The sequence below is a fragment of the Venustampulla echinocandica genome (assembly GCF_003357145.1).
Source record: "Venustampulla echinocandica strain BP 5553 chromosome Unknown scaffold_2, whole genome shotgun sequence".
NCBI lineage: Eukaryota > Fungi > Ascomycota > Leotiomycetes > Helotiales > Pleuroascaceae > Venustampulla > Venustampulla echinocandica.
The window spans coordinates 818,826-845,329 of record NW_022474207.1 but is presented as its reverse complement, the minus strand read 5'-3'; the positions used below and the strand labels follow the sequence as shown (position 1 = coordinate 845,329).

Sequence of the window (26,504 nt, the reverse complement as noted above, 5' to 3'; positions counted from 1 at the left end):
AAACACAAACTCTCAAACTTCGATACTAACACTAGAGTTTCTTATAAACTATACCTCTACTACTATTAACTCCTTCGGTAAGGGGGTATCACTTTTATTTTGCATCTTTTGTCCATGTCCAATCCAAGCAGCTCGGCAACTTTATCTGATCATGTCAGCGGGGTACGGTAGGTGACTGCCGTACTCGGTGAGCTAAAGCTAGGAGGTAATAAGTAAGCTACTGTATTATTACTGCACTCTCAAGCTTGCGCACAGTCGTAGCACATGATCCCCAAGAAGTCCAAGAGCCTTAGGACGTGAACTGGTCGTGCTCATGGCAAATGGGAGAAGGCCATGACCCCCCCCTTAGCGAGTGGCGCGTTAAGGGTGGGTCTGAGGGCCCATGAGTTTTGATGGGGATCGCCGTGATATTTTGTTTTTCTTGCGGATGGGGAATGGGGGATGGATGATTTGTTCAAGCCTTCGAGGTGCGGTTTCATATGTGGAGCCGTTGGAGAAGAGTGGAAGAGGCGGTGTGCACGAAGGTTTTGCTTTCCTTGATTATTCGCACTTAGATTTCCATGTTATGTACATAATTCGGTACATATGTACATGGACGTCCTGTGTCGGATTGATCTTGAGCCCTGAGGTGAAACTGGAACCCCATAGCCAAGAGGTTGGAATAATAAGCGGTACTACGTATAACGGATGTAATCGGCAATCTTCTAGAATAAAATGGCCACGTTGCAATGTTCCACGAATGCCTTGCTTCCTCCGCAGAATGCAGAGACAAAGGAAAGTGGAGTTTCTTTGGAATTCTGCAGGTACGCGCATGGCTCGAAGACACTTCTTGCGGAGCCGTGGTGACGATGTCTTACCTTCGGGCTTGTTTGCCCTTGCAGGATCTCCATCGACACGTGGATTTCAATAAAGGCTTTTCTGATATCCGACCAGCCACCAGGGAGAAGAAGCCCGTAAGCGGAGAGGCTTGCGGAAATTGTCATACTGGAGCACCGATTCCGTTGATATCCAAATTCTCCACGAAATTCTCCACGAAATTCTCCACGAAATAATAATGTTCACTTGGGGATTGCTTCACGCAACCCGATCGCCCCCATAATACCAAGGCTAGTACTTCGTAATAAGGTATGTAATAACTATGTTGATGTGGTATTGGGTTGCTCGCCTCTTGAGAGATCCACCGAGAAGGATGCCGCATGCGACGCTGAGAACTCGGGAATCCTTTTCGTGTCGGATACGTGCAAGCAAACCCAAACCAAGCCATGCGGGTTGCCAAGTTCCAGGACCGGCTTCCTGATCCGATCTCCAGTAGTACCCTCAGCCTAAATATATACCGATCTGACGAAGTCTAATAGCAAGATAGAGGTGCAGACTGGGAGATGAAACCACTGGGGTCCGGACGGAGTATCGCATATAAAGAGCGTCCTGGATGGAGTACGAAGTACTACGTAGTAACGTAGCCGACTTGTTTATCGCCAAAGGAGCCACACCTTCCATACTTATAAATAAATAATAACGTAGCCGTTTCCGACGGAATGGAATGCTGCGGGAGCACGGCGTGACCTGGAAGCCATTTCCTGGGTCTTCCTAGGCGCTGCGTAGTCCGTGAGTCTTGGGGAGTAGTTCGGGCAGCTGATCATTATTCATTTCCAGCGCACGCTCCAGATCGAGCGCGCGCTATCCGCCCACTAGCTGTGGCTCCTCCACATGGTCAGAGAAGCTCGCTGACGAATCTCTCCAGCTCAGCACTTACTAACTGATTAGTCTTCTATAGTTCTGAGCCCACAGCTCCCAAACACGGCCGGAGTGATACAGTTGCGGCATCGCCGTAGGCCCCTCATAGGGCTTTGCGTGGTGGTGCTCCGAGAAGATGGATATCTAGCTAGCCTCCCAAGACACTCGAGCCCCTTTTCAGGTTTCAAGGACGGAAGTTTTTGGGTGTCTTCTAGCGGCCTTCTAGCCCTTCAGCCGGGAGGGCATCGGCGGACGACATTGGGCGCTGGGATGCTGGGCCATGCCGTTCCCATGTGTCTGTCCCCTGGCTGCTGGCGGAGGCTGACATGGAAGTTGGAACAGCGATGGCGTGGCACTACATACTACTGAGGCCTGACATGGCATGTGGCAGAGAGAGGCTAGCCATTGCCAATTGGGTGATTGAGGTTGAGATTGGGCTTGAGGAACTGGACAGGCTTGTCAGTAGTCGTCGGCCATGCCTGTGGACGCAAAGTGGCGCACCATCTCTCCCACGAGGAGTCTCCAGGCTCGTCCCCCCTAAGGACGGACGGGCCCTTCCTTCTGCCCCCCAAATGGTAAATGCTCCGTGTTCGTCCCTTTCGCTGGAATCCCCTCTCTGAGTTGTGGAGTAGTCGGCTGTTTGTTCTCAGTGATCTGTGTCGTTTGGTTCCTCAACCCGCTGTGGCCACTGGCCACGGTAAGCTGGCCGGCTGACTGCAGAAAGCATGTGTACTATACTAATACCTCACATTGAGCGGTACTCCGTACATCATCGAGTTGACCCAGCTTTCGAGCTCTCCAGAGGCCAACTCTAATATGCAAAGTGAGTGAGTTGCTTGTTCCTCCAGCGCGCCACTGCATGCAAATTGTAAATACGCTGTAGCATGGGCCTCCCTCCCCTCCCCTCCCCTCCCGTAAGCTCCACCCGCAAAAGCACTGGTGTCTGTGTAGCATTGGTCCGCTCTGCGGAGCGGTGCAATATAAAGGATGAGGCCTGTCCCTCGCCGCTTTCTCACGCTGTACAGGTGCTGTACAGTCTGTACCTTGTGGTTTCGGCCGTGTGTGACCCGCCTCGCCCCCTCCAGCGTCCCAGTATCCCAGTGCTCAGTGTTCAGTGTTCAGTGTCCAGCATCCTGTCTTCAAGGTTGAAGATCGACGGAAAAGGGTTTGTGCCTCCGTACAGTACCAGTGCTCTAGTCTAGTCTCTACTCCTCCCTCGATATCGGTGACCATCCTATTCTGTTCTCTCGACCGGCGACCCTCCCTCAGACATCGACATTCTGCCTGCGATACACCTAGAAGACCGCGACGGGAGCACTGAGCCGTATCTTGCTGCCCCAATCGATCCCACTCTCGACTCGAACGATTGGCGCTGGTGGATTAGGAATTTGGTGATCTGGTGAACTGGTGAAGTGTCGGTCTTGGTGTTGTGCTGTCACCGCCAACTCGCAATTTCTTTGCCTCGGGGCCTGTCGGTGCGGCTTTCATCATTCCCGACCTAGAGAGTCAAGACCCAGACATTTACTTGCCCTCCCGAGACCGCTTGGAAGTAGAAAACATTTGGAATCCTTCGTCCCTCGTCATCCCGCGCCCCTTTCCCAGGCAACATATCATCCAAAGCCCTTCGCTTTTCCCGGAGCGTGTAGCCTTCGCTTCGAACCCGCGCAACGCAGCCCTTCCACTGCCTCGTTCAGCATCCGATTGAGGACGAGGACGAGGACAAGCACTTGCTGTATGACAGGCGTGCTGCCTCTGAACATGCCGGTGCGGAGACACGGCTTTGAAGATCAATTTTATCAAATAGGGAGAGCGAGCGAGCGGCCTCTAGAGAATCAACCCCCCCGCCGCAACCATGGGGAATTCGCACGGCAAGCCGGTTTGCTTTGATGATGAGGGTAAGTGGCGTTCCTAGTAGTTGTGGATTTGGGAAAGATAATATCGCAAGCGCAAGCGCAAGCGCAATCTCAATCATGTCCCATAGGAAGAGGAGAGAGTGATATGCTGCTACTCAATGACTATTCATGCGCCGTATCATACATTAAAACAATCGCTAACGTATAACTATCCTAACAGTAAACCTAAATCATTTCCGATTGCTTCGTGTCGTGGGCAAGGGTGCATTTGGAAAGGTCCGGATCGTCGAGCGGAAAGATACTGGATTGACTTTCGCGCTCAAGTATATCCGCAAAGATGAGGGTTCGTTGATTCTATATCCCATCATTTCTGCCATTGCCCGCCCACTGACCAAGTTCGCTCGTTACAGTTATTCGGTCGGAGAGTGTGCGGAATATTCTACGAGAACGGCGGATGTTGGAGCACTTGAGCTACCAATTCATCTGCAATTTACGTTACAGTTTTCAAGATGTGGAGTACATGTAAGGATAGGCCCATTTCCTACGGGGCCGCCGACTAATCCAAACCTCGTAGGTATCTAGTAGTCGATTTAATGAACGGAGGCGACCTACGATTCCACATATCGAGAAAGACGTTCACGGAAGAGGCAGTCCGGTTCTGGATCGCAGAGCTGGGGTTTGCCCTGAGATACATACATTCACAAGGCATCATCCATCGAGACATCAAGCCAGATAATGTGCTGCTAGATTCGGAAGGTCATATCCATCTCGCAGACTTTGTTAGTCACACAAGCCCCAATGACCACCTAGAATATCTACTAACGGGAGTTAGAATGTCGCATCTGATTACACGCCGGGAAAGCCTCTCACAAGCAAATCTGGGACTCTCGCATATCTTGCCCCAGAAGTCTACACAGGACATGGATACGGTCCAGGCGCCGATTGGTGGTCACTAGGAGTTTTGTTTTACGAGTGTATATATAACAAAGTACGCTCTTACAATTTGCTCTAGCAGGTCAAAGGCTAATCTGATTCTGTAGCGGCCATTCGAAGGGAACACTCATTCCGTATTAGCGGCACAAATCACTAAAGCGAATCCGAATTTCCCCGTCACCGCACCCCCAGTATCGATGCCATGTCTTCACGCCATCAGTTCCGCCCTCGAGGAGGATCCAGGAAAACGCATGGGATCAGTTAGTTTCGAGAGCTTCACAGATAATCCTTTTTTCCGAGCTATAGATTTTGATGCGTTGGAGAGGAAAGAAATCGAACCCGTCTTTGTACCATCCGGGGAGAAGACAAATTTCGATGCCACATATGACCTTGAGGAACTACTCCTAGAAGAAGCGCCCCTGGAAGCCCGAGCCCGTCGACAAAAACCAAGAGAACAGTTGAGGGAAGATGCCACTGTCAAGGAGATTAGGGAAGAGGAGTTGTATAAAATGATTGAGACCGGGTTCACACCATTTGACTACACAACCGCGGCATACGAGCGGTTTGTCCTTCTTTCGCAATTCTATGTATTTCACACTAATTACCTACAGATATGCCAAAGAACTAGACCCCAACTCTACAGAAACTTCCGACAGTCCTGTAGATTCCACCGGCCCAGGGGGACCCGAACGAAGCGGCAATACCAGCGCACCACAATCAATAACCGGCCGTCCCACATCAAGAGCTCGAAAAGTTTCAAAATCACAACCATCTCTCTCCGGTTCCCCTCCAATACCCAATAACCCTCCTCCATTACCGAATGGCCGTCAAACTACCACCAGCGCGCCGAGCCACAGACCAGCCAACAATCGTACCCACACTTCCACAGCCGCTTCCCCGTCAACTATCCAACCTTACCAGCCATCATACAGCAGACCCCGGCAACCTGGGACTTCACAGAAAGAGTCTATAGGCGGCGGCATGAATGTCATCCTTGGCGAGACGGAAAGCTGGTCAGAGCTGGCAAAGAAAGACGCAACGCTACCACTAGACGCCAAATTATCAGAGCCCGAATTAAAACCTAATGGAATGCTAGGCTTCCTAAGTAGGAAGCGAGGTAGAGGGCACAGTCCAAAGCCACAAGAACGGGGAATATTAGGGAAGGAGGGTGCACGGGTTGTTATTTCGAAGTAAAGCTAGGCTGCTTGCTATTCGATTACCCATCCCCTGCACCCTCTCTCTCTCTCCCTCTCCATTGAAGGATCAGGAAATTATCAGGAACATTTTAAAAATGCATAGGACGCGACATGACCTGGATTACCGAATTTCTATTACACACATATACATGTATGCCTCCTGACATACGACGGCTTACGGTTGTATTTATGAAGGGAAGGTGGGAAGGGGCCGGGTGGCATAATTGGGCATTTTCACATATGGGAGCGCGGAGTCTGTCTATCTGAGCTTATAACCATTTTCATTTTACCTAGCTAGCTTGCTATATTTTTGGTGTGTTTTTTCATTAGACTTGATTGATTAGTCGTCGTGGTACTCCCCACCCACCCCCTAAGTTCAAGGAGGGGAATACGCAGATCGATCGATGCCGCTGGCATTACTTTCTGTTGGATGATTGCTTTTTTGGTTCTCATGTAGACATATATATATATATGGATGCATTTTTTGTATGTGTTATCTCTCGAGTCGCCGAGCTACTTGGTTAGCTGACGAGCGGGAGGGATGGCTTTGTAGATAGATAATGCATATAGTGATTGGTTGATACCAAAATACAAGAGGAATTACAATCTGCGGAAGGAAGCATCCTGGATGATATCATTATGATTTTGGTCAGAGGGAACTGTGATAGGTTATTGAAGCCACTTACTTACCCACTGAAGGTCTGACGTAGTTGTGATAAGGATGGTGTTTTGGTCAAGGGGGCTAGCTAGGTGCTCAAAGGAAGCTGTTGGCTGTAAATAGACGGGCGGCAGGGAGTCTAATCGCATATTGTGGCAATTTTCTTTCAAGCATAGATAATACCTCTCTCTAATCTAAACTTCCATCCTAATTGGCCCACTACTTCTTGCGCAGAGATAGGCTCTTAATCAGGGTACTTATACACATAGCAGTGGTCTATCGTTGAGAAATATATGCATATCAAAAGTTGATACAGTAGTTGAGAGGATATGCTCAAGAGGGGTGTGTTATATCTCCAGTACACATGAAATGATAAATATCAATTCAGAATTTCTGATACTTTAGCAAAAAAGTTTTCCCCCTATAAAAAAAAGACCCTTTCTTTCTTTCCCCATGTCATATAAGCAAAATAAAGAGTCGTTACAGCATCCTACCATACAACATGTTTCAAGAAAATAAAAGATCAAACTCGAAAACCAGATTTCATCAGATAAACGAGGGGTCGTAGCGAGGAATAAAAACGCAACCAAAACAAAATGCCCGTCAAAAATGAGGGTTAATTTCTGGACCACGACGCCGGTATCAATGGTTTATGATAAACCCCTGCCCCCATAAAAACAACCCTTCCATGGCGACTAATATCCGAAACCAGTGCCTTTTTAGTATATAATAGTTCCAACGCCCTCCAAGCCCAGCAAAAGAACCAAAATATGCTCCAATGAAGTTGCGCTTTCAATTAAGACCTGTGGCTGTAGTCATGCCGTCGGGCTTCTGAACATATGTTTTCATAATGCGGTTGAAGTCCGACTCGTTGACCACGGCACCGGTTTCGGAACACTTGGCTTTCTTTTGGAGGTCCTTACAGAGCAGATCTAGGTCAAATTCCCCTTCCTTAACCTTTGGACATTGTTGGAGACGGTCCCTATAGCCGATGTTAGCAAATATATATTACATACTCCAAGGTCGCACTGGACCAGAGAGATTTAGGAGTAGCCATACCAGATAGTGTTGCAGTTGAGCAGTTTCGTCGTGTCCTCTGCGGGTACCACTTCCTCGTCACCCTCGTTCTGCTGCTCGTCGATTTGCTGCACAAGATCCTTCTTGTGAGGCGCAGGGCTGGGCTCTATGTTGAAAGGACTGGTAAAATCAGGAACGGCGAAAGCATCACTGAAAAAGCTATCGCCAAAGGCGTCCCCAGAGATAATGTTATCTTGAGGTTCGCGATAATCGCCAAATAGCTGTGGGTCGAATTGATTGCCATTTTGTTGAGCAAACCAGTCAATGCCGTTTACGTCGAAGGCCGGGTTATCAATGTTTGATGAATCTGCAGCAGATTCAGAGAGTGTACGCGGGATTGGGTTGTTGGGGTTGCCGCAGGCCATGTTGAGTTTGTCACAGAAGGTGAGCTCACCTTCAATGCGATTGTTTTCTGAAGTGTGTTCTTCTCCAATGGTGGTTAGCGTAGAATCAGCAGCCTTATAAACTGGTGATTGCATGGTCGGCTCTGGGGAGGTGCCGCACGAGGAGCTTGGCCCATGGTTAGAATTTGACGATGCTGATGGTGAGCTGTATGTTGTATTGTGGCCGGTGCTGCCGGTGCCATTGCCGGATTCAGGGCTCGACCTTGACCCATTGGAGCCCTGACTGGTTTTGTTTCCAAAGAAATCGTATTCAGGGCTCTTTCCAACACTCTTAAGGATGGAAGGGCTGAAGAGACCAGACAGACTGGACATGTCCCCGTTGTCAAGCTGGACAGGGGACCTGGTCAACCCAACAGCCGAACCATTATTTGATAGAGATCCCAAAGAGTGGTTGCGAGGACTAACCTGCTTCTCTATGGGGCTAGTAGTCTGCTGTCCTGTAATTGATGGGGACACGGACTGCCTTGCGCCGTTGAGGGAGGTAGGCGCGGGGCCTGGAAGACGGCCAAACCTTGGGAACTCGAATTGGAAATTGACGTCGTTTGGATCGTTGAGTCCTCGGCTGGCGCCGAGGCTTCTTCCCGACAGAGGTGTAGGATAGCCATTGTTTAGTGAGGTGCTCCGGCCGACACCTCCGTTTACAGAGATTCTCTTGCGGTATTCGTTTAGCTCCACCGACATCTTGTCTATCTGAGCACGAAGAATACTATTCTCGTGATTGGCCGACTCTGAGGCCTTCTGAAGATCCTCAACCTTGGTCTCCAAGTCTTTGAGGTGCTTCTCCTTGCGCTCGCGGAAGGCTCGCTGCGCGGCACGGTTTTGAGCCTTGCGCTTCTGTAGAGCATGGTAGGTTAGTTGATGTTGCGCGGAGAAGTTTCATGTCCACATAGCACGTACCGAAGTAGGCTCGGATGTCAAGGGCTTTCTCCCAGGCTTCTTCGATCCCTTGTCCTCCCCCTCTCTACGTTTTCCGCCACCCTCCTCCTCGTCTCCGTCATCGTCTGGATGACTTCGTTTGTCGTGGGTATCAGCATCACCGTCGGAGGAGGTTCCCGGAAGCGTGCCAATCATCTGGCCCTCGGAGCCATTGCTAAAACCGTAGTCGAAACTTCCGTCGGCATCAAAATCATACTCGTAGTCAATGAACGGGCTATCATCAAAGCCGTTCAAGGTCCCCGAGCCTGGGGCCTGGACTGGGGATTCGGAGAAGGCCATCGGGGCCATCGCAAATACAGGATTGGATGGGGCCGTCGAAGCGGCGGGATTCGAATTGAGCGCTGCGAGGAGAAGTTCTTCTTGCCGAGCAGACAGCTTGAAGGCTGGGTTGGCGGCGTTGGTGCTGTTGTTAGCGGACGGGCTTTTGGCTGTATCCATGTGAGGGACCTGTTGCGGTGTTCAGTGTTTAGACCAAACGCATTCCCAATGCGATGCGCAGGCGACGAGATGTTGTCGTTCTGTTTCGGCGTTGAGGATGGAGCGGCTGGAGGTTGTGAGGTTTGCGGTTTGCGGGTTGAAGAGCAGTTTGGAAGTGCGAAGACAGGCAGCGAAGGGAAGGGCGTCAGCGGTCAAAGCAGGCGGAGGGCGGGGAGGGATTGGCTCCAGGGGTTCCGTCGGCGGAGTGGGAGTGGGAGTGGGGAGAGCGAGGAGAGGACAGAGAAATCAGTCCGAGTCTGTCTGACTATCAGTAGGTAAGGTGTTCTTGGTGGCTGGTTTATTGCGACACTACTACTGTGCAGTGCAGTACAGTGCAGTACAGTACAGTACAGTGCCTGTGGCGATAATGTCGTGTAGTGCAGTGTAAGTGTACGTGTAGTGCAATGGAGTATTTAGTTTACCATCCCGTTGCGCATAGGCATAGTGTCAAGAACGAGTCGAGACTCCGGTTGCTGATAAATCCACCAAAATGCGCAGAAACAGCAGCAGGGAAGGGGAAGTCGGCATTCGCGCCAACCAACTCGCCGAGGCGGGAGATGGGCAAAAGCACCATCATCATCATAATCATGCTCTTATTTTATGACAAGGGACTTGGGGCTTTTTGGTTTCACGGGTTGCCAACTACGGAGCATACTCCTCTAGCTAAGGCCATAATGGCATCGGCGTAAGAGCCAAAACCGCTTCAAGTGCTTCCAGAGCTTCAAGCGCAACCCGCAATAGCACGCGGCAATAGCGGGCTTCTTCCTTCTGCGTCTTCCTTCTGCGTCTTCCTTCGCCTTCTCCCAGAGTCCCAGAGTCCCCGAGTCCCAGCACCCCGCGCATCGGTTCTGCTCTCCACCGCAGTCTTTATCGCACCCGCCCGCCACCAATAGCGACGGATCACGGACAACACAGCCACCCCCCATTGTCACTTGGGTCACTTGGGTCACTTGGGTCAGCGCAAGGCAAGGAGAGGGATACTTGTCCTTATCCTCCAGAAGGTACAGTACAGTACATATGGTCATACTGTATATATTACCATAATGTACTACTGTACTGGTAGCGACAAGCAGGTCCCTACGAGGTCCTCCCTTATTAGTGTCGTACAAGTAAGTACCCGCTGGCCAGTGACTCAAACTCCATGCTGACGACATGTCATGGTGCGTTTTGGACCTTGCAACTCCATGCAACTTCAATGCAGGTGTGGCAAACTCTTCCAGTACATACAAGCGGATAAGAACCGGCACCGATACAGCTGGCCCAATACATTTCTCTCTTGGGGTGGAATGTGGCTCCGTTCCTTAAAGTGCAATAATGATGAAGGCCTTGGAAACTATACTTTGTATATTATATTTTGTGCCACCTTATTATTAGCTATTCTTTTGACAGCAAGCATGTACGTAACAACTGTGGCTGGCAAGGCAAGGCATGGTCGGCAATACGAGGTTGCTATGTCCTTAAAATCCGCTTGTAGACTCGCTGCACATCACGTGGCTATTGTCACGTGCCACTGTGGTCACCGAACCCCTCATCCTGGAACAACAACGGCCTGAGGCCGGATTGGGCAACCCTCAAGCTCTCGGAGTATTGCTGCAGCCTCACGTCAATCAGATGATCGCGCAACATCAAAGGGCCCGCTGAGCGACGCCATTCCCAGCTATAATCCCCCAATCGCATACCATAACTTAGCCATGGATCTGGCCTACGATCATATCCAGGAGGAGGCGCTCGCCCCTGAAAAGTCGACGGGGCAGCAGGACAAGCAGCCTGAGACCACAAACACCCTGAATTCCGACTTCCAGGAGGCATATAAAGCCATCTCATCTAGTCCCTGGGGCGCACGATTGGGGGGCTTCTTTGGCAGTGTTGTCAAGCAGGTCCGTATTCGGGTTAGAGTTAGCGGTGACTGGACTTGGTACTGACACCGATTAAAGGGCGAGTCTGTTTACAAGGAAGCACAAACCGAACTCTCTGCCGTGGGTGAAGAAGCGTCCAAAGGCCTCACTGATCTCAGATCGTCCATTATAAGTCGCACCAGATCGCTCTCCCTGGCCCAGACCCCTGCAACCGGCGACCAGGCCCAAGCGACAAAGGAAAAGGACGGCGAGAAGGATGTCTCCACGGACGAAGCGTTGAAGGAATCGGAGGGTGTCCTTGCTAGACTTCGTACAGAGGCGGCCAAACGACTCAAGGATATACAGGAGGCCGAAGACGCGGCAGATGAGGCGCTCTTGAAATTTGGAACGAACATAAGGAATTTCTTGAAGGATGCTGTGAGCATCGCACCACCGACTGAGGAGCCGGGCAAGCAAGGCAGTACAGTACTATTCGAGAGCAAGGATGCTTCCGGAAAGCGGGTGATCCACACCACACGATTCGACGCTCAACTCCATGTCATACATTCATCGTTAGACAGCTTCACCAAGGATCCCGTCAGCGAGGAATACGAACCATGGAAAAAGGCTTTTGACGTGGAGAAAAAGACCGAAGACATCAGCAAGGACCTAGAGAACTTCAACGAGTTGAGAGCATCGATGGAGAAGCTTGTCCCCGATACTGTTAAATATGAGGATTTCTGGATCCGATACTACTTCCTCAGACATAGCATTGAGACGGCTGAAGCAAGGAGACGAGATTTGCTCAAAGGTAGCCCCCCCCCCCCAATGTCACGAGTCACATTTTTAGATGCTAACTAAACCCAGGGGCAGCAGCTGAAGCAGAGGAAGAAGTTGGCTGGGATGAGGATTCAGATGATGAGGCCACCCCCAAAACTCCCAAAGTGAAGGGAGAACCAGCCAGAACAGCTTCCGCAGCATCATCAACAACACTTCACCCAGCAACCCAAACCCAAGCCCCTAGCGAAGGACTTCTCAAGCCGAAGGAGCCTCGGAAATCCAATGATGAGAAATCTCTGGGTGATAGCGATGGGAGTTATGATGTTGTTGGTGCCAGATCTGGTGTCCCAAGTCAAGCTCCTAGTAGTCCGAAGGAATCTCGGAAGGGCGATGATAGCGAGGATGAGGATTGGGAGTAGGCGTCTTGAACGCAGAATGATGGGTTTTGCTTGTGCACAGGCGTCTGGACGCGCGATACTGTCGGATTCCATACCTTCCAAGGCGTTTAGGTCAAGTGACTGTTGTTGATATCTCAAGTTCTTCACTCTCTCTACATTCTGTAGAGAATATATAATGCAATGCCAAAGTCTCCCGAGCGCCGTCCAACTTCAGAAATGTAATCGAGGATCCTGCATGATATGCCCCCTTTATCTCTTCTTTTTCGTGACCTTCGTAAACCCCTCCTCATCCACCTCTGGAACTACAGGCTCCCGGGTCCTAACCAGCGGAGGCGCCTCGTCCATATCAACATCCGCACCACCGGCTTCATCATCACTACCCTCCTCACTCGTCCCATCCTCATCCTCCCCATCTTCCTGCGCGTCGCCTTCGGCCTTCTTAAACAACCCGCCCAAATCCTCAGATCTCCCGCCTTTCTTATCCCACCTCTCCTTCAGCGTCTTAACCTCCGCAAACTCGCCCTTCTCGCAGTCCTTCTTGATCCGCAACATTTGTTCCGCAACCTCATACCCACTCTCGTCCTCCACATTAACCTCAAACTCATCCATCATAACCTGTAGCAGAAACTCCTCCACCCACTCGGCATCCGCATCGGGATTCTCGCTGAGGAGGTCGATCGTGGCTTGTGCAAACCATTCGCGTTTGTCGGCGCTATCAGGGCCGCCCCAGTTGTTGGTTACGGCGAGGCCGAGGGAGGGCCAGAAGAATAGAGCGAGGGTGGTGCCGAGCTCGAATTGTGCTTGTCGGGTATTGCTGGCGTTTGCCTGCATAGGTCCTGGCTGAGACGACGCCGACGCCATGGTGACTTGATCCTCGAACTCGGGATGCGCTAGTTCGTAGGGTTTGTGGTGGGATGTAGAATTTCGAGCATCATACCAAGGGTTACAGGTACATAAGTTAGCAAGAGCGGACTCAAAATTCAAATTCAAAAATATTGCGGGGTGCTGACAGGGGTTTCCCAGAGGGCGCTCGCTTCTTGATGACGTCGAAGACTTAAGGTAGAGCTCCAGTTGTGAGCTGTTCCTGGAATGGGAGAACCTCGCGGCGATCCAAACGACGTCTCCTACACGTACTTCTAATGTTTAAATGTTCCATTCCTAATGCACACCCAATGCGAATTATATCATATATCATGTATTCAATTGCATGACAGAGATATCCTTTCCTAACCTCGCTCGATCGCGAGACCTTTCTTTGTCCGCCTCCCAGGGCTAAAGCATACAATATCTGATCTGCAAATCCTCTCAGGAAGGCCAATAACATCATCATGGTGTTTAACACAGCGACAGTGAGCTCAGCTGTAACTCCTGTCGTAATCCATACATTTCTCAGTCATGTATGTACATCCAAAACCAAACCTCCCTTCTATTAGCCATTAACACGCGCCCTAGTACCTCAACCGCAAAGCACGCGCAGAAAAGCCCACAGCGCATATATCCTACGATGAAGGCCTCCAACTAATCCGCCAATTCCTCCTGTATGCCTCGCGCCATACCGTTGAAGATATCCAGCGTTTCACATCCCAATGGGTTCCCAACCCGCGATGGGTAAAAGTCAACGAGATCAAGATCTCCCAGGAGCACATCTCCAAGTCTGCCGATGCAATACAGATACAACTGGGCCACCACGGCATCTCGAGGGTTGGTGGTGAGACGTGGTGGCAATGGCGTAGGCCTGGCAGCGAATTGAAGGCCGAGTGGATTGAGATGAGAGCCGATTATCATCAACGGAAACGGTCGAAGGATTCTGGGAAGCGGGTTATGTTGTATATCCATGGTGGTGCGTATTACTTCGGCAGTGTCGATGAGCATCGGTATCAGATGCAGAGACATGCTAGGAAGCTGAAGGCGAGGGTTTTTGCACGGTAATTATTTTATCTTTCTGTCTCGTTGGTGACAGATTAACTAATTGTTCTGGCAGTGAGTGAGATATTACTATGGAGTTTGAATTTTCTTTTCTAATTGTTGTAGCGCGGTATCGACTTGCTCCCCAGTTCCCGTTCCCCTGCGGTCTCCATGATTGCTTGGCAGCATATTTATATCTTCTTACCATTCAGGATCCTTCGACTATTATCCTTGCCGGCGACTCTGCTGGCGGAGGGATGGTTTTAAGGTGAGAGATTGAAATCCTCTGCCTATCTTCAGCATTGGCTGATACATCGCAGCATGCTAGTAACTCTGCGCGATCAAGGGCTTCCATTGCCAGCTGGTGCTGTTCTCATATCGCCATGGGTGGATTTAACAAATTCCTTCCCAAGTGTAGCGTTGGATAATCCTATGGATTATATACCACCCTGGGGCTTCCACCATCGCCCTTCTCCCGCGTGGCCACCTCCAAATTCGGATGATATGTTGACCGCTGAGGAAGATATTGTGAAGAAACGGGCGCATATAGGTCACCAAAAGCATCCCGAGCAGAGTGAAGAAGATGCTGTTCGAGGGTTCCGCATATACCATAACGTTCAAGTCGAAAATCAAAATAACGAGGCCATACCAGAGACGGAAACGAGAAAGGATGGGAGGCCTCAACCTAATCCAGTACCTCGCAATGGCAACATGTCAATCATGATCGGTGGTAATCTGGTAGAAGTTAAGGACCAGATTCAAATGTATGCGACGAACCAGCTTATAACCCATCCCTTAGTCTCCCCGGTATTACAACCATCCCTGGGAGGTTTACCTCCACTCCTCATCATGGTTGGGGGTGGGGAGATGCTCAGAGACGAGCAAATCTACTTAGCTCACAAAGCAGCAAACCCGACGAAGTACCCTCCAAGCGACGCGTTCCTCGACGAGTATCCACACGATCATGCCAGAAGCCAAATTGACAGGTGGAAGCCTACTGATGTACAGTTACAGGTCTGGGACGATCTGTGTCATGTTGCACCTACGCTGAGCTTTACACGACCCGCTAAATATATGTATCGATCAATTGCGCAGTTTGGTGCATGGGCATTGGCAAAAGCACAGAAGGCCGGAATTGAGATTATGGACGATGATGATGTTTCAGTGATCTCCAGGTCCGAATCTGATGACGAGGACGTCAGGCCTGAGAAAGAAATGGTATGTTTGAGTGTAGAATGCCATTCAAGATCTGGCTAACAACTGGAAAGGGAACCGTCCCTGCAGAACCTCATCACGACTGCGGGCAAGTAGGCAAGGCCGGAGACCCTCTCCCCCGCTTCAAGAACCATATGATCCGGCAGTCCGTCGACCGCCATGGGAACACCTATCGTCTCCGACCGGAATCCAAACTTCCAGGATGCAACATGCCGGCAAATCAAATTGGAGTCATCAACGATGGCCTACTCAGAAAATGGATGGCACGGAAAGAAGAATGGGACACAAAGTACGCTTCCACAAAACGCAAAGTCCAGAAGCAGCGTGCCAGGGAAATAGCAAAAGGATACCAGGAATTTGGTAACGGCGAAGTCCCCCCTCCGTCTGCTTTGGCCGGCCGGAGACTGAAAGGAAAGGATCTAAAAGAAGGGAAGAATAAGCGTAGTATGGGCATGAGCCTTTGGGCACTATGGGGTAGCAAGCATGACGAGAAAACTATCGAGGCTGAGCAGGAAGCTGATAGAGCGCCCGAAACTACCTCTGTTTCGCCAGCTGGTGGCGCCGCTGCGAGGGGCTTGCATCCATCTCAGCCCGAGAAGGATATGGACAACAGGAGTAGATCAAGGAGACGGATTGTGACTGACGAGTATCAGACTAGCGACGGTGTTGACGAGAATACTTCTGCAGTTGACATGCTTGCCATCAAGGAGGGCAAAGGAAATACTCAGAACCAAGCGCCCAATTCCGCAGCTCAGCCATCCATTCTAGTTCGCGCCCCAACCAACCAAAACGAAGGCGATGACTTTGACCGCAAACGTCCCAAGGCTGGAGGCATCGCGTTTCCATTCAGCCTGTCGGGCCACAAGGCTACAGCTAGCATGACTACGCTAACTAGTGCGGTGGGTGTGAGCCCAGGGGAGGATATTGAGACTCCTGGCGCAAGGGAGGACGGGTTAGAAAGGGATTCGGAGAGAGAAGATGGGAAAGCGGTTGGGGATAGGAAAGCACTCGGTAAAGGGGTTCAGCGGCCGCCACTCGAAACGTTCGTTACTGCGTCAGAGGGCTTGCCTGTCGTTAATGGGTTGTAGTGCGGGCAGTTGTTTAGGTAAATATATCTATTATACGCAAGTAAAAAAGTATACCTACAAATTCCATATCCATATTCAAAATGGAGCCGGTAAGCTGCCAAAAATGAACTGATGCAGACCAACTTAGTTATTTTTTGCAACCACTCTTCTTATCAAATTAAACTTAACTACCTACCTAGGTACCTAGGTAGGTGTTTGCCTAGGATGTGTAATAAAACTTCGAGCGGCACATGCTTGCACATCCACGACAACCCCGATGATCTGGACGTTGTGAGGGCTCAGCGAATACTCCATTCCATTTCGGAAATCCACTGAGGGGGTGGGTTAGTGGAGCTGACCAATACCCCTATTCGGTTAGTTGAGTCGCTCTCCATGTGATGCTATCTGGGGAGTTGTTCACTCTGGGTATCTAGTATCTACGGTATCTACGGTATATATATATCAAAATAAGCATAAACCTTCTAACAACTAGAGACAGGCGACTAAGAAGCGTTGGTGCAGTGGTTAAAGCCACCGCTAACAAACCTAGGAAGCCCCTGGACGCTCCGCCAGAGACAACAAGAGGCTAGGGGGTAGTACAGCTCGAGTTTCTCGGTATCCAATGCTCCGTGAAGATATTTCTTTTGCTATTTATTTCTTTAATAGCTTCCTTTTATTTGCCGTCTCGCTGGTTCTACTCGAACAAGCGACGGCACGTCTGGCAGAGGTAGAGGCGGGCAGACAATGAATGACACCTTTACAGACCATAAATCCGTGTTTACTCCATACCCTATGCTATAAGAACCATTAAGGTCGATGGCGTGTGGCTTTTGACAAAGACTACACACACCATATGTAATGGTCGGACAGGGGTCTATTACCTGCTCATATTGAATGACAACAAATAAGTTACAGTGTTACACAAACAACAAACACTTTGGCGAAATTGTTGGTTTGCACGAAAAAGCTTTACCTCGAGACAAAACATGATGGAACGGTCTTGGGAGTTCGGAGCGTGGAGGCCTACTATATCACCTTCGCAAATGAACTGGAAAGCGCCGGAAGTAAAGGTATGCTTATTTCGTATTTCTGCCATATGACAACTAAGATTGACATTTTGCCAGGAGGTTCAGGAACTTCGTGATATACTCATCGACCAGGCAAAAGATGTTGTAGACAAGACCTACCTCCCATCAGTATGGGCGAGAAGAGGTAAAACCCTGTTAATTCTTGGCTATCCAGAATTATCAGCTGCAGACGCGTACAAGGCTATCAGGCTCTGTGATGCCGGCCTCTGCCATGATTCTACAACAGGCCTGAAAGTCCGGTTGATTGTTGGCATGTGGATTATGCTGCAAAGCTCAGAACTGGTATGTCTATAGGATTTTACATTCGCATGGAAGATTATTTACTAACATATTTTAGAGTTCATGGACTGCGTCAACGCCTGCTAGGGAGTGCCAAAGACGCGTTGCTGATCGGCTCAAGGACGATCGAAATGAAGCGTGAGTGCCTTGAAGTAGAAAGTCCCACGAATCTTTCTGACCCGATTATTAGATACAAGCTTTTACTCTCAGCCTTGCGTTATACACAGGACAATCGAGAAGCCGTGAATGTTTGCCACGAAGCTCAAATGCTATACCCACATGACCTCGCCTTCGCGGAAACCCTTGCGGCTATACAAAAGCGCATACGTTCGAGAGAAGGCGCGCTCAAGAAATCTGGAATGACAGCCGCAGACATTGAAGCTCAGATGCGGGTAGGGTGTATCAGGTTCAAACAGTACCCGTGGATGTCACCAAGCTTACTGAGGAGGAGCCCAGATCTTGTTTCTGCATGTAATGCAGCGTTGGAATCTTATTCGACTTGTATTGAGATGAAGGAATCCTCAATTGGAGAATCTGGCACGGCTGCTAATAACGATAATAGTACCAAGTGTTTTGGATATTTCGCGACTCGGGATATTCAAGCTGGAGAATTGGTATTAGCAGCACCAACCGCATTAGGAGTCTATAATCGGCAGACAACAGCTCGTTGCTACAACTGCTCTAAAAATCTGAACCCGTCATATGTTGCTGGCTTCCCTTGTTGTTCAGCTATACGATTCTGCAGTAGTGAGTGTCGAAGAATCGCGGAAGAGACTTATCATAAGATTCTCTGTGGAAAAGACTTCGGAGTGATATACAAAGACGCAGAGAGGGCGTGCGACACCGAGGATCCAGCAATCAACGTTCTCTTTTGGCTTCGATTGCTTGCCTGCTGCGTCCAAGAAGGTGGCCACCCCCTTGAGATGCCTCAGATGGCGAGATTGGTAGCGCAGTACGGGACAGACATCAATGTTGGTTGGTCACTACGTGCTAACGTTGTTGGCCCACTTCAAATCTTGGAATCATTCGGAGTCGACATCTTTGCCGATGCAAGATACGAGAGCTGGGTTCTTGAGACTATGTGGTAAGTCCCTTAAAGAATCTTTGCAATCGCCTCATCGTTTGACAAGTAATAGGCATCGCGTCAAGAACAACTACAACAGTATGGGCATAAATGGCGAACTGTTTGTTTATCTCAATGAGCATTACTCGGGTTTCAATCACAGCTGCCACTCCCCGCCCATGGTTGCTGCCAGGAGCATGATCTCAACCGCCGAGCTAGGAGCCATGCGATACATCCGAAAAGGAGAGGAGGTCCTCACTACGTATCTCGGGAGAGAAAAGCTTGCGGCCCCGAAGGAGGTAAGGCAGAGGCTGTTGATGCCATGGCTGGGTCGAAAATGTGTCTGTAGTAGATGCAAGTCAGTTGGGGATTAGAGAAAGCTGAAGCCAAGGATGTTGGTCCTCTGATATCACAATCTATCTCTTTCTAGCAGCTAGCTGCGGTATCAATAGGCTAATGGTAGGATTAGATAGAAATTAAAAACAGGTTAAACAGTATTCTGGTCTTGAATATTTTCTGTGAGTATAATAGAAATATCGTAATAACCATTTACAAGCAATCGAGTCTCTGGCAGAAAGATTAGCTGTGAACTATCACACAATAACTGTCTTGAGGTGAACTACAATGCCACCACTTGGGATTAGACATACTGGCAGCAGGTGTAGATGAGGCGTAGATGAAGATGGTATAAGTTGAGTAGAAGGAGAAAAGACTCATAGTATCCGTTTCATTCCCATTACAAGTTCAGAGTGATCCTGTGATCCTTCTTGAATAAACCCCTGGAATTTCGCAAGTGAAGAACGTAAGTTGAGCATTAGAAACTTGTTTAGGAACAGGAAGAAAACATTAGGGTATAAATTCATCTAATAGAGCCATTTCCACAAGTTCTAGTTTGGTGTGATGCAGATATGTGTATGTTTCTGATATTACTGTTTGCTCTGATTCCAAAATAACGCCGAATTCGCTGTGCACCAGCTCCCTTCCATCTTCTCATCTATGCATGCCAGGCCCTGCCTTAAACCAAACTCATCTGTACAGGTCCTATCCCATGTCGTTGCCCCATATATAGCACATGCCATGCCCGTACTCCAAATCCCAAACTTCCTATCTATCGACTTCTTCATACATAGTACATCATCAATACGTCTCCGGCAACCCATCAAAACTAGGCGCACTACCTTCGCACTTAAACTTCGGCTCATACGCCTTCGCAGGTAAGATACCGGCCTTCAATCCCGCTTGATAGCTCCATTGCGCCGCGCTCTCGGTCTTCCATGTCCAATAAAACCAACCCCAACCCTTTTCAAAACTATGCATCTGCGCCTCTGCGAACATCTGCAGGAACTCTTTATATGCGGATGAATAGGTAGAGGGGTCAGCGTTCGCGCTGCTACAGCTGCAAGAGGCGGATTTGGCGGGACAGCCCGGGGAGAGGACTTGTGTTTGCGGATCACCAGATAGGAATTTCCCTTCCCAGCGTGAGCCGAGGCCGACGTTGTTTAGGTTGGGCGCGCAGTCCGTGTCTGCTTGGGACCATTCTGCGAATAGGGTTGGGCCGAACCCTGTTGCTGTATTGGAGCTTAGGGAAGCTTGGTCGCTCCAGCCACGACAGGCGTAGTCTATTTTTGCGGAATGGTTGAATGAAATCTGATCTCGATTGAAGATGACGTATTGATGTGCATCGAGAACTAGGCCACTGAGGCCAGTTAGTTTGCCTTTCCAGTTCAAGAGGCCGCCAAAACCGTCACCAAAGACGACGTTGGCGTTTATGCCGTTCTTGCGGACGAGTGTATAGGCGCTGGATGTCCAGGCTATGACATCTGACGGCTGGAGGACAGTCATTTTTGGCTCATTAGCTAGGCCGTAGAAGGAAATGATGTTCTTGTAACGGTCTTGAGCGAAGAATTTCGAGAGTTGATCGTGGAGATCGAGGGATCTTTGGCCGTTTAAGGCTCCATCGGTTCCATTCAACCATCCAATTGACCCTTGACGTCCGCTGTGGTTCCATCCGTTTTGGCTGCCTGGCAATCCGTGAACGTCAAGGTTGATTCGGAGACCATGTTTCCGCGCCCATTCGATTGCTCTCAAGAGATATCGCCACGAGGTTCGGAAGACATATGGGTCGCCATCATATGTCTTGACCGCCCAGTACGAGAAGGGTATTCGGACGTGGTCTAGCCCGGCATTTGCGATATCTATGAATGTTTGCTCGCTTACAAACGTTGCGTAATGCTGTTCTAGTGTTGGTTTTGCTTGGTTTCCTAAATAAGTCGTCAAGGTCCACTCATCAATGACACCGTTCTTGTTAAACAGTGACGGCGTTATGAACGGCTCTAATGAGAGCCAGCCTCCAAGGTTCACTCCTCGTGCTGGCGTCTCCGAATAGGAGCCCCACGGCTTCCCAATTGGCGGCACATTGCCGTTCGCACTTTTTGAATCATCCCATTCCGAGTTTAGTCCCATGATGGGAAGCCCGCCCACTGTCTCATTTGTGTATGTCACATTAAAATCCGTCGTGTCATACCAGGAAAATGGATCGAGGTCGGTTCCTTTTGCCGCAACGGGGATGTCTGATTGAGATATCCCATCCAGATTTGAATTCGACGGTTTTCCGGAATCGTTGGTGGAGGCATTCGAGCTTGAGTCCGACTTCGAGCCTTTCTTCTTGCTGACAACAACGGCAACAGCTACTATAATAATGATAAGCACCAGGAGAACACCGCCAATAATTACTTTCACAAAAGTTAGTTCAACACCCAAGTGTAGTTCAAACGGCAACCCACATAAGCGCTGCTTCTTCTTCTTTTTGCCACTACTATGTTCATCATTATTCTTATGGCCGCCTCTCAACCCTTTCAGCCTCGGACCTTCGCCTTCTTCCAGCAGGGCACCGCTCACCACTCGCCGCTTCTTCCGTTTATGCTGCCGTCTACTTCTCTCTACCACTATCTTTTCGTCCACTACTTCGCGATGCCTTTTCCGCCGCGGCTTTTTGGGGGTGGTCTCCTCTGCTCTTGCTCGCGCTCTCTCGTGCTGATTCAACAGGTTGAGCCTGGCCAGCGAGTCCGCGGACAATGCTTGGGAGCTTGATTGGGAAGTTGTTGACTCGTGTGCGGGTTTCTTTGGGCTTTGGGGCTGCGATCTTCGCCTTTCATGGTGAGGATGGCTTCTTTCTCGCGTTTTTCGACGCGGTGACTCTCCAGGCGCCATCTCTTTCGTAGTCGTCCTCGTAATGCACCGTTCGTTCGTTCTGTTTGGACCGCCGTCTCGCGCGCTTCGACTGCCTTTGATGACCTATTTACAGTGGCAAAATATACTTCGATAAAAACCGCAAAACATGCTAATATTGTACAAAACGGAGATTGCCTTGGTATGGGTCGACTTGTCCTCGGTGTCATTTCCTTGGTCCCACGCAAACGCTTCACCCTTTGATTGCTTGGTTGCTGGGTTGGTTGGCCGGGCAACTATCGATTGAGAGCAAAGCCCGACCGCGACGATAAGGAGAACATGTCTCGGTTACCACCGGCTTTGAACTCCTCCCCTCTTTCCCGCCCTCAGCTTCGACAAGTTAGTGACTTACTGAGACATTCCTCTGAACATGAATTGTTCTTGTTTGCTATGTTCTCTTGCAAGTCAAGTCCTGCAACTACAGGATGCGGATAACACATAGGGCCTTCTCGCCCTCAAAAGCAATTGCTTCTTTGACAAATCGCATTGCCCATAATGTTGGCATACAGACATCACAAACATCCCGCCTTTATTCCACCCATCCTCCAAACGCCCGCCTGAACGTGCCAGTTGACTATTCCACCACTCCGCTCCTCGCCCACCGGGTTCAATCTGCTCTCGATAATCCTGAACTTCCGCCTGAAGTTCGCAATGGCACTACACAGCAGATGAACTTGTTCCAGTCGATCAACGACGCTCTGTCTTTGGCTCTAGCCGCTGACGACAATGTGCTCCTTTTCGGCGAAGATGTTGCATTCGGCGGTGTATTCCGGTGTAGTATGGGGCTTGCCGAGAAATATGGAGCGGATAGAGTCTTCAATACGCCGTTGACAGAACAGGGGATTGTTGGGTTCGCAATTGGGGCTGCTGCCGAAGGTGCAAAAGCAGTGGCAGAAATACAGTTCGCTGATTACGTTTACCCAGCATTCGATCAGTTGGTGAACGAAGCCGCGAAGTTTCGGTATAAGGATGGGGGTAACGGACGGCATGTGGGAGGATTAACAGTCAGGATGCCATGTGGTGGTGTTGGCCATGGAGCACTGTATGTATTCACAGTGATGAGAGGTTAGGATTTATGTTAACATCCTATAGATACCATTCCCAGTCGCCCGAGAGCTTATTCACGCACATCCCCGGTCTACGAGTCATAATGCCTCGATCACCCATACAAGCAAAAGGCTTGCTACTATCGGCCATCGCAAGTAACGATCCTTGTGTTTTCATGGAGCCCAAGGCGTTATACCGAGCTGCGGTCGAACAGGTTCCCACTGGATCGTATACTCTACCGCTTTCGAAAGCAGAGGTTTTGAAGGAAGGCTCGGATCTTACCATTATATCATACGGCCACCCTCTATATACGTGTTATTCTGCGATCGAGAAAGCAGAAAAAGATTTTGGCATCAATATAGAACTGATTGATCTCCGCACTGTTTACCCATGGGACAAGGAGTGCGTATTGCAGAGCGTCCGAAAGACCGGGAGATGTCTAGTCGTGCACGAGAGCATGGTTAATGCCGGGATTGGAGCCGAGGTTGCTGCCAGTATACAGGAGGACAAGGATACGTTCTTGAGACTTGAGGCGCCTGTGATGAGAGTTGCGGGATGGAGTACCCATATGCCTCTCATGTTTGAGAGGTTCAATATCCCGGATATTGCTAGTATGTTATGTCGTGAATCCATTATGGCATCGGTTACTAATTCTTTTGCAGGGGTGTACGATACCATTAAACGGGCCGTGGAGTATTGATACAATGTGGGGGCAGTCCGGTGGAGTTTTTGAATATTATCTATAGAATGACTTGGGGAACTTGGCCAAATTTCGTGGCAACACTCAACCTTGTGCTACCACTATGGCTCAGTCGTAATGAGGATACGAAGAGAAGGCATAGAATGAGACTTATTCGGTTGCCCATGTCATATAAGATCTAGAGATCTCCATAGACCCATAAAGATGCTTTAGTCACACGCTGTAGAGCCATGAATTCCGCTGCCTGGTTTATAATCTCAAATCATACATACTTCGTATTTGGCGCTGTACTGCGTCAATCCCTCTCCTATTCTCCTCTTGGCTCCCAAACTATAAGAATGTCAAGGCCGATATATACATACGAAGAACTTCCCCTGCTCGTCCCAAGAATCAATGCGTACTCAATAAACCCTGCCAAAGCTGGAGATATTAACTCCCTTATTAAACGGCATATTTCTTGGATCTTTTATTAAGAATCTTAGCGGCCATTCAGCCGTACTCTTCATCCCTGATGGAATCGTGGCAAAAGCCCCCTTCAAAGTTGGCGATTCACGCTTCGATCATGAGCATAATAGCTTCGGCATACTTGATTCATCACCACCTTTATATAGGTACTGTTCGAACATTTCTCTACCACCCAGAAATCATATTCATACAATTAATCGGCAATAGAATGCTCGGAGATCGTACTGATGGAGAGAACGGCAACCGCCCAGCCCTTCCATGGATGCATCAACTTTCAAGCCCAGTTGGATATCTAGAATCCTTTGGCCATGCACACGGCGATATTAAGCCTGCAAATATTCTTGTAAGTAACCAAGACCAGCTCAAGCTTTTATAGTCTGTTTCTGAAGATGGTTCCAATCAGGCTATTGAAAATACTAGTGCCGCTTCTTTAGGCTCTGAAAACGGATCGGCACAGCTTAGTCTGAGTGAGGAAGGGCTTCATGGAACTGAAAAGACCCCTATATCTACGATTAGTTTAGATCCCCTGATAAGTGTAAGAAACTCCTGGAATTGGCATAAACTGATGAATCCCATGCTCGCGCAATCTTCCACAATACAATGTGAGCCCATAATATAATATACGATAGGATGACAAATGCATTTAGTAGAGCGATAAGTTATCTGCGAAAGGAGAAACAAGCAATTGAATAGCAGTTGGGACGGCGTAGTGTAAAAGGGGAGAACATCGCCGTACCTGATCCTATTTTTGTGCCCCTTTCTGGGGAAAGCCACAAGCGAAGCGCGCACCAGCCACAATTGAGGGGTCCAGCCGTTCATGGGTTGAATCTGTCGTCTCACATCTAACATCGTAATCCATATAGCTCCAGCGAGCGTTTTGTTATAGTTACCAAGGCTCCTGGAACCCTTGTTTGATCTGCCATGGCTTCGCAGCTGGCTACAGTCTCCGCATTTGTGGAAGGAGCTCCGCCAGGAGAGGTGAGTTGTGACCCCCTTCATCAACGTACCTATCACTAACCTCCTTCAAGCTTGCAGATGTCATAGCTGGTACGATATCTCCTATATGGTCACCTACTCGATACTGATGCTCTATGCTAGACATCAAAGCTCTTACAATCGAAAGCCCCAACCTCGTTTCGCAACTTGGGCCCGCGTTCGAGAAATACAACGAGGAGCAGTTTGCGACAGTGAAGCTGCCTGGAAGCAGCCAACATGTGCGTTACAAGGATTGGGCATTAGGAGAAGTAGGCTAATGATATGTTGAAGGTCATAGTCAGCTCGCACAACTCTCTGGGAGACGGAAGCTATTATGATGTGGAAAGCTCGTCGAGTTTTGTTTTTGATCACCGTACACAGGTAGCCTGGCCCAGGGTTCGAGATACCAGTATATCAGCCGCTGATGAAAGCAGAAAGCAAGCGCAGTCCAGAGCTATGTTCTAGAGAGCAGCCATATAGACCTAGTGTATGTCCGTCGGAGGAGCGAGCGTATCTAGAGCTAACAAGTCGTAACAGGAAGTCCCTTTTGAAGAGCGTTGGAGCCCACGTCAAAGAATATTATCCTAGTGCATCATGTGGAATTTATCCTATTGAGGATGATTCAAAGATTGCCATACTTGTAGTGGCCAACAAGTACAGCCCAAATAACTTCTGGTGAGCTTGCCAATACTCGGGTCTAGAACCCCAGCGCTAATGGCACTAGGAATGGTCGCTGGCGTTCACTCTACATCTTCGACCCGTCCTCATCTTCTCTCAAAGGAAGTATAAAAGTCGATGTTCATTACTACGAAGATGGCAATGTCCGGCTCTTAACTACGAAGCCAGTTTCGCTATCGGTATCGTCAGCGTCTGCCAGCGCAATCGTTCGGGGAATTGCTACTGCGGAAAAGAAGTATCAGGAAGAGCTTAACAAAGGGTTCAATAACCTAAGTGAAGGGGCGTTTAAGGGTTTGAGGAGACAACTGCCGATCACGAGACAAAAGATCGAGTGGGACAAGATTGCGGGGTACCGGCTTGGTCAGGACATAGGCGGTGGGAGCTCCAAACGATAGGCGTTGCATCTCTACTTTCAATCAATAAATACACAGACGGATTACGGACAAGTACTTCGTGCTTAAAGCAGGTTGGGCTTCGGAATGTCTTGCTTGCTGTGTTCCAGTCCGAAAGACC

General features: G+C 49.4%; 9 protein-coding genes across 9 annotated transcripts; 6 read left to right on the top strand and 3 right to left on the bottom strand.

Moving 5' to 3' along the window:
* Nucleotides 1-3,586: 3,586 nt before the first annotated feature.
* On the top strand, nt 3,587-5,714 carry BP5553_04629 (Protein kinase-like (PK-like); the record flags this gene model as incomplete). The annotated part of the gene is made up of 6 exons (XM_032013252.1): nt 3,587-3,629; nt 3,808-4,109; nt 4,162-4,263; nt 4,420-4,575; nt 4,628-5,082; nt 5,132-5,714. The coding sequence occupies 6 exons, from the start codon at nt 3,587-3,589 to the stop codon at nt 5,712-5,714; spliced, it is 1,641 nt and encodes a 546-aa protein (XP_031869852.1).
* Nucleotides 5,715-7,166: 1,452 nt separating this feature from the next.
* On the bottom strand, nt 7,167-9,229 carry BP5553_04628 (PAP1-domain-containing protein; the record flags this gene model as incomplete). The annotated part of the gene is made up of 3 exons (XM_032013251.1): nt 7,167-7,356; nt 7,434-8,689; nt 8,753-9,229. The coding sequence occupies 3 exons, from the start codon at nt 9,227-9,229 to the stop codon at nt 7,167-7,169; spliced, it is 1,923 nt and encodes a 640-aa protein (XP_031869851.1).
* A 1,191-nt stretch (nt 9,230-10,420) lies between these two features.
* Nucleotides 10,421-12,302, top strand: BP5553_04627 (BSD protein; the record flags this gene model as incomplete). Its single annotated transcript, XM_032013250.1, has 4 exons — nt 10,421-10,469; nt 10,880-11,145; nt 11,203-11,914; nt 11,971-12,302. The coding sequence occupies 4 exons, from the start codon at nt 10,421-10,423 to the stop codon at nt 12,300-12,302; spliced, it is 1,359 nt and encodes a 452-aa protein (XP_031869850.1).
* Nucleotides 12,303-12,530: 228 nt separating this feature from the next.
* Nucleotides 12,531-13,142, bottom strand: BP5553_04626 (uncharacterized protein; the record flags this gene model as incomplete). The annotated part of the gene is made up of 1 exon (XM_032013249.1): nt 12,531-13,142. One exon carries the CDS (start codon nt 13,140-13,142, stop codon nt 12,531-12,533), a length of 612 nt encoding a protein of 203 aa, XP_031869849.1.
* Nucleotides 13,143-13,609: 467 nt separating this feature from the next.
* Nucleotides 13,610-16,489, top strand: BP5553_04625 (uncharacterized protein; the record flags this gene model as incomplete). Its single annotated transcript, XM_032013248.1, has 5 exons — nt 13,610-13,678; nt 13,734-14,195; nt 14,399-14,454; nt 14,507-15,404; nt 15,455-16,489. 5 exons carry the CDS (start codon nt 13,610-13,612, stop codon nt 16,487-16,489), a joined length of 2,520 nt encoding a protein of 839 aa, XP_031869848.1.
* A 965-nt stretch (nt 16,490-17,454) lies between these two features.
* On the top strand, nt 17,455-19,328 carry BP5553_04624 (uncharacterized protein; the record flags this gene model as incomplete). Its single annotated transcript, XM_032013247.1, has 6 exons — nt 17,455-17,538; nt 17,593-17,838; nt 17,894-17,973; nt 18,026-18,919; nt 18,972-19,197; nt 19,251-19,328. The coding sequence occupies 6 exons, from the start codon at nt 17,455-17,457 to the stop codon at nt 19,326-19,328; spliced, it is 1,608 nt and encodes a 535-aa protein (XP_031869847.1).
* Nucleotides 19,329-20,035: 707 nt separating this feature from the next.
* On the bottom strand, nt 20,036-22,108 carry BP5553_04623 ((Trans)glycosidase; the record flags this gene model as incomplete). Its single annotated transcript, XM_032013246.1, has 1 exon — nt 20,036-22,108. One exon carries the CDS (start codon nt 22,106-22,108, stop codon nt 20,036-20,038), a length of 2,073 nt encoding a protein of 690 aa, XP_031869846.1.
* Nucleotides 22,109-22,551: 443 nt separating this feature from the next.
* Nucleotides 22,552-23,873, top strand: BP5553_04622 (Transketolase; the record flags this gene model as incomplete). The annotated part of the gene is made up of 3 exons (XM_032013245.1): nt 22,552-23,168; nt 23,219-23,784; nt 23,836-23,873. The coding sequence occupies 3 exons, from the start codon at nt 22,552-22,554 to the stop codon at nt 23,871-23,873; spliced, it is 1,221 nt and encodes a 406-aa protein (XP_031869845.1).
* Nucleotides 23,874-25,259: 1,386 nt separating this feature from the next.
* Nucleotides 25,260-26,386, top strand: BP5553_04621 (Subunits of heterodimeric actin filament capping protein Capz; the record flags this gene model as incomplete). The annotated part of the gene is made up of 7 exons (XM_032013244.1): nt 25,260-25,316; nt 25,367-25,385; nt 25,437-25,552; nt 25,605-25,694; nt 25,748-25,800; nt 25,851-25,988; nt 26,038-26,386. 7 exons carry the CDS (start codon nt 25,260-25,262, stop codon nt 26,384-26,386), a joined length of 822 nt encoding a protein of 273 aa, XP_031869844.1.
* Nucleotides 26,387-26,504: the final 118 nt, after the last annotated feature.